This window comes from Mobula hypostoma, chromosome 17 (assembly GCF_963921235.1).
Source record: "Mobula hypostoma chromosome 17, sMobHyp1.1, whole genome shotgun sequence".
NCBI lineage: Eukaryota > Metazoa > Chordata > Chondrichthyes > Myliobatiformes > Myliobatidae > Mobula > Mobula hypostoma.
The window spans coordinates 61,101,975-61,108,924 of NC_086113.1; the positions used below are offsets into that span (position 1 = coordinate 61,101,975).

Genomic DNA, 6,950 nt, shown 5'->3' on the forward strand with positions numbered 1-6,950 from the left:
TTCTTTTACTTTATCCATACTTCTCCAATCTGTTGAACTCATCCCTCTGCTATTCAGTTTAAAGCTATATCCAAAACCCTAGTGGAAGTATAACAGCCTGTCTGTGGGCTTTATGAGAAATCATGGAACTGACAAAGGTTGTCATTCTTAGCAACACATCAATGGAGAAAAGTACCTCTGCCCATGACAAATATTATGAGATTTGCAGCTTGGTCTATTGTGGAATAAGAGATGCTTGCTTTTATTTTTCAGGACTGCCTGTCTGAGCCACAATCCCCTCCAAATGGTGACTATGTGGACACTGGAATGGTCCTTATCAATCCATTTTGCCAAGAAACACTCTCTTCCCAGAAGCCAGAGAACTTCTGAGTTATTATCATGTGGCCAGAAAGGCAGAGTGAAGCTGCATTTTCCGTGGTAGCTCTAAGGTACTTATTATGACCAGCCAGCCAATGGACCACATTTTCAAAACCTCTCATATCTTTTTTTTTATATGTGTAAAGACTTTACAAAACAGTGCTTTATAAAATTAAAGTATTTCTAAACAGAAAACAATTTCATTATTTGACTGTTTCTTTGTGACTTCCCATGTTTTTTGCTGGTGAGCTTTTATTCTGCATATAATATTCTGTATTTATTTATTGGAAATATGAAATAAAATTAAATGAAATATCATCTACAGAACAGTTGAACTTTAACATAGAACATAGAATATGTTCTTTGATGACAGGGAGCTGATGGAGCAGCATGGTCATGCTGCCAAAATGCATCATTTATTAAAAATGCAGAGCTTCACAGCAGTTTTTTTGGATTTGGACTATGACCAATCACCAAGCAGGATTCATTAGAAAGGGTGAATAAAATTAATACAAGCGCAACAGAACCAGCTACTGTTGTGAGTGGTCCAGTGTTTGGAGAGGCTTGGGCAAGGTAGAGTATCTGGTAAGTTTCTCTTTTTGTTCTTAATTATTCATTCCTCGTCCGTTAGGGCACAATAGTGTTGTGAGAATGGCACTAGGGGCAGCGTTTTGTACTGTGTGTGAGATTGTCTCCTGGATAAACACATCTGCACCAAGCTGCAGCTCCCCAAAGAACATATTAAGAAACTAGAGCTGCAGTTTGATGACCTTCAGCTCATACAGGAGAATGAGGAGGTGTTAGATAGGAGCTATAGGCAGTTACCCCTAGATTGCAGGAGACAGGTAACCGAGTGACCGTCAGGAGAAGAAAGGGAAATGAACAGCCAGTATAGAGTACTCTTGTGGCTGTTACATTCAATAATAAGTGTACCTCTTTAGATACTGTTGAGGAGGAATGACCTACTAGGAGAAGCTGCAATGGCTGAATCTGGTACACAGTTACAGATCGGCATGTATGACCTTGTAGGCATTGTTGAATCGCGGCTGAAAGAAGATTATAGCTGGGAGTTTAACATCCAAGGATACATAATATATCAAAAGGACAGGCGGGTAGGTAGAAGGGGTGGGGTGGCTCTGTTGGTTAAAAACTGAAATCAAATCAATAGAAAGAGGTGACATAGGGTTGGAAGGTATTGCAAGGGTAAAAAGACACTAATGGGAGTTATATACAGACACCCAAACAGTAGTAAGGGATGTGGCCTACAAATTACAACGGGAGATAGAAAATACATGCCAAAAGGGCAATGTTACAATAGTCATTGGGGATTTCAATATGCAGATAAATTGGGAAAACTAGTTGGTTCCAGATCCTGGGGCGGGGGGGGGGGGTTTCTAGAGCGCCTACAAGATGGCTTTTTAGAGCAGCTCGCGGTTGAGCCCTCTAGGGGATTGGGTGTTGTGCAATGAACCAGAATTGATTAGAGAACTCGGGTAGAGGAACCCTTAGGGGAGAGTGAGAGAATTCACCTTACAATTTGAGGAGGAGGTAAAGTCTGATGTATCAGTATTATATTGGAGCAAAGGGAAATAAAGAGACATGAGAAAGGAGCTGGCCAAAATTGATTGGAAAAGAACATGGCAGAATGGCTGCAATTTCTGGAAGCAATTTGGAAGGCACAGAATATATATATCCCAAGGGGAAAGAAATATTCTGAAAGCAAAATGACACTACCATGGCTGACAAGTCAAGTCAAAGCCAACATAAAAGCCAAAAAGATGCAAATAATAGAACAAAAATTAGTGGGAAGTTAATGGATTGGGAAGCTTTTAAAAAAAGCAACAGAAGGCAACTAAAAAAGTCATAAAGAAGGAAAAGATGTAATAGATAGGTAAGCTAGCCAGTGATATTAAAGAGAAACATAAAGTGTAAATGAGAGGCAAGAGTGGATATCTGACCACTGGAAAATTGCAATGGAGAGATAGTAATGGGGGACAAATAAATGATGGATGAACTGAATAAGTATCAGTCTTCGTTGTGAAAGACACTAGAAGTATGTTAGAAGTTTGAGAGTGTCAGAGCAGAGGTGTATGAAGCAGCCATTATTAGGAAGAAGGTTCTTGGGAAACTGAAGGGTCTGAAGGCAGAGAAGTCACCTGGACCAGATGGACTACATCCCAGAATTCTGAAAGAGCTGAATAAAGGGATTGTTGAGACATTGGTAATAGACTTTCAAGAATCAATTGATTCTGGCATGGTTCTGGTGGAATGGAAAATTGCAAATGTCACTCCACTCTTCAAGAAGGGAGATAGGCAGATGAAAGGAAATTATAGGCTGACCTCAGTGTTTGGGAAGATGTTGAAGTCGATTGGTAAGGATGTGAATTCGGGATATTTGGAGGTGTATGATAAAACAGGCCAAAGTCAGCATGGTTTCCTTAAGGGAAAATCTTGTCCACCAAATCTGCTGGAATTCTTTGAAGAAATAACAAGCAGGATAGACAAAGGAAAAATCAGTGGATGTTGTGCACTTGGACTTCCAGAAGACTTTTGACAAGGTGCCACACATGAGGCTACTGAACAAGTTAAGAGCCCGTGGTATTACAGAAGAGGTACTAGCATGGTGAAACACTCTGGTTCTGTCAGCTGCGCAAGTCTAGGGAAGACAATCTCTGGCCCTGCCAAACGTGTGAGATTGAGGTGCAAGCCCACCCCAAAACCTCCTGTATCTGTGGATGCTGCGTGATTTGTTACCCTGTTACAAATAAGTACCAAGAAATAACAGACAGTACACTGTATACAATTAAATAATTTAGCTTTATAATCCTAATTTGACTATAGGGTTAGTAAAGAAAAAGCAAAAAAAAAGAAAAGGGCCTATTTTAATGGAAAAGTCTAATATGCACAATATGCTCATGGTTTCCCCTTCGCCGACCTGCCTTCGATCTCCCCGGGTTTTGTTGGATCATGGGTTGAATCCTATGACCTCTTCTCTCTGGCACCTTCTCCCTTCATCTCCCGCTGAACAAAAGACCCAGCTCACACTGGTGTCAGGCACACAAACAAAAAAACACTCACTTCATTGGATGGCTCACATTTCAAAGCATCTGTTATCTCTAACCATAATCCAAACGCTGCTTCTACAGAAAGACCATTACATTAGCAGTGAGACTTGTCCCAGGGTGTTACACTCTCCCCCCACCAAAGTTAGTCATGTCCTTGTGACACTGAGATAATTTGCCACCCCTTCATACAAAGCACTAAGTCCAACCCAGGTATAAACGGCAGTGACATAGCTCACCAAGGTGATAGGTGCCACACTCTGTTACCCCAGTGCTACACAGGCCAGCCTATCTGGTGTCCTCCTGATTCTTTAAGACCTCTTTACCCCATCATCTACTTATTCAGGTTCAGACACTCCTTGGGATACTTCTGGTCTACATGGCGAGGCTTCCCCTGGTCTATCACTCGTGCCTTCCTGCAACTCCAAACCCCTCTGCCACTTGGCTGAGCCCCTCTTCATCCCCTTCATGGTCCTGCTGAAACCCAGTCTGTCCACAGATAGTCCCCCCAATTTCACCTGACAGCATGAGAAGGTTTGGGAATCTCCTCCCCAATCAGTGGGGAGCTAGCATATACCACCCCCCATTTCCACATCCTCATTATCCCATTCAAGGGCGGGGGCCAGTCTAATATCTCCTGATGTTGGTCCTTCACTCACTCTGCATCACCGCAGAGTCCTCTCACTAAGTGTAAGCTCGAGGTTGGGCGCTGGGTCAACCCACACCTTTGTCCCAGAGGCAGAAGGTGGCTCCAATGGAGCTTACCTGTTCAATACAGAAACAAAATTGAGCTGTTCCTTTACAGGTGCATATTCCAGTCCCTCAAATGGATGATTTCACTGGACAACAAAAAATTTGTTTCCTGAATACTGTGGGTGTGTCTTATGGATTTTGGGCTACTGATCATGAAAATCATGATATTTCCCTATCACCCAACATATTTTTAAAATCACCCATATTTGTTATTTCAATTCATAGTTTAAGTCAAGTAAAATGTTGCCCACAATGTAAGATGAGAAGTTTTCTATCTCATCCAGGCATGCCTGGACACGCGTAGGCAGGGTGGATGCTGCATGGCGGGACAGAACAACTGTTGCCAAGATTAAGGAAGGCATTCTTGTTGGTCCACAAACCAAACAGGTCATCAATGACAGGCAATTCGAAGAACTTTGAGACAAAATCACATGGAAGGTATTCAAGAATGTTGTTGAAAATTTTCTTAGTGACTACAGAGCACCAAACCACATGCAGTTGGTTAACAAAATGCTTTGAGTATACAAAGCCATGAAGTGCAATATGTCACTAAAAACTCATTTTCTGCATTCCCATTTAGACTTCTTCCCTGCAAATCTTGGTACTGTCAGTGATGAGCATGGTGAAAGGTTTCACCAAAAAATTGTGATATCAGAGCAACTAGATATCAATGCTGACTGATTATTGTTGGACATTTAAGCAAGAAGCCTCAGACACTGAGTACAAATGAAAATCATCAAAAAACATTTTTAGCTTAGTTGAACTATTGCAAAGCATCAGCACCACTATGCAATTAAATACATATATTCAAGCAAAGTTAATTTTGTGTTTCTCCCAATTCTTACAAGTAGTCTGAAATTATACTTGTGTTCAGCTACAAGTCTCTAATAAACAGGAAGAATTTTCAAAGAAATTTTTTTTGCATTGTATTTATTGTGACCAGGCACCAGGATTGATGCCCATGATTTTTTTTCTAATTATTAACCTGGCCTTGTTGTCTTTTCCGTCAACCGAGGTGCAAGATGAGCACTTCTCCCCTCACATTTAGAAATATTTGTATTTAATTGGTAATGAGAGAGGAGATCTGTCACCCTTACCAGGTAGACCCTTACCAATAGGATAAACTGTATGTAACTGTAGACCTATAGCAAAATGGTTTACTCTTTACTGCTCTCAAAAGGACCAAGCCACTCAGTTGTATGATAACCACTGCATTAAAGAAAAAAAGAATAAAACTACCTGGTATCACATTAGGGATCAAATTTAGACAAGGCAGATTTTCTCCCTTTCAGATAATATTTTAAAATCCTCCTCACAAACATTTAGGAGTTGTTGTCTGCATTGGGAAAGCTGTGTCACACCAGTCCAATATTGATCTGACAGAGTCTTGCACAGTTTTATACCATTTTATGGTGTTGCAAGGAATATAAGTGAGATTAAAACGTTGCTGCAGCTTTAGAAAGGGTAAGCAATGACACTGCTGAAGCCTTGGGAAAGGTAACAACAGAAATAGTTGCCACGTGTAAGATGGATCTTCAAAATTTTATGGCATCAGATCTTCTCTTAGTAGTTTGTGGGGGGAACATGCAGTTATAGGCAAGGAGTGTTGTATTTAAATACCTGATAACTTGAATACATAACTGACTTGGCTGATTATATTCGTAAAGTAACAGCTAAAGTATATCAATCTGATGGATGGGATTTCTTTGATTTGTTCTGCTGAAGGGTCTTGGCCCAAAATGTTGTCTGTACTTTTTTCCATAGATGCAGCCTGGCCTGCTGAGTTCCTCCAGCATTTCGTGTGTGTTGCTTCCTTGACTGGATTCAATTCAGTCTCATAAGTTGAGGTTACTCAATATTACAAGTCATGTTATTCATACTAATATGCCATGTCATTTTTTTTACTTGTTTAAATGAGGGTAGTGTGGTGGATGTGATCTACATGGATTTTAGTAAGGCATTTGACTAGGTTCCACACGGTAGGCTTATTCAAAAAGTCAGAAGGCATGGGATCCAGGGAAGTTTGGCCAGGTGGATTCAGAATTGGCTTGCCTGCAGAAAGCAGAGGGTCATGGTGGAGGGAGTACATTCCGATTGGAGGGTTGTGACTAGTGGTGTCCCACAAGGATCGGTTCTGGGACCTCTACTTTTCGTGATTTTTATTAACGACCTGGATGTGGAGGTAGAAGGGTAGGTTAGCAAGTTTGCAGATGACACAAAGGTTGGTGGTGTTGTAGATAGTGTAGAGGATTGTCGAAGATTGCAGAGAGACATTGATAGGATGCAGAAGTGGGCTGAGAAGTGGCTGATGGAGTTCAACGAGGAGAAGTAGGAGGTGGTACACTTTGGAAGGACAAACTCCAAGGCAGAGTACAAAGTAAATGCCAGGATACTTGGTAGTGTGGAGGAGCAGAGGGATCTGGGGGTACATGTCCACAAATCCCTGAAAGTTGCTTCACAGGTAGATAGGGTAGTTAAGAAAGCTTATGGGGTGTTAGCTTTCGTAAGCCGAGGGATAGAGTTTAAGAGTCGCGAGGTAATGATGCAGCTCTATAAAACCCTGGTTAGGCCACACTTGGAGTACTGTGTCCAGTTCTGGTCACCTCACTATAGGAAGGATGTGGAAGCATTGGAAAGGGTACAGAGGAGATTTACCAGGATGCTGCCTGGTTTAGAGAGTATGGATTATGATCAGAGATTAAGGGAGCTAGGGGTTTACTCTTTGGAGAGAAGGAGGATGAGAGGAGACATGATAGAGGTTTACAAGATACTAAGAGG

At 41.4% G+C, this 6,950-nt stretch overlaps 1 protein-coding gene across 2 annotated transcripts in view; it reads left to right on the forward strand.

Annotated features, from left to right (window-relative positions):
• Positions 1-607, forward strand: part of tmem108 (transmembrane protein 108) — a 90,120-nt gene extending 89,513 nt beyond the window's left edge. For both annotated transcript variants that reach the window (XM_063069385.1, XM_063069386.1), the window contains exon 6: positions 253-607. In XM_063069385.1, coding sequence (XP_062925455.1) covers positions 253-369 — 117 coding nt within the window. In that variant the 3' untranslated portion in view covers positions 370-607. The remainder of the gene's footprint in view (positions 1-252) is intronic.
• The last annotated feature ends 6,343 nt before the right edge of the window (positions 608-6,950 follow it).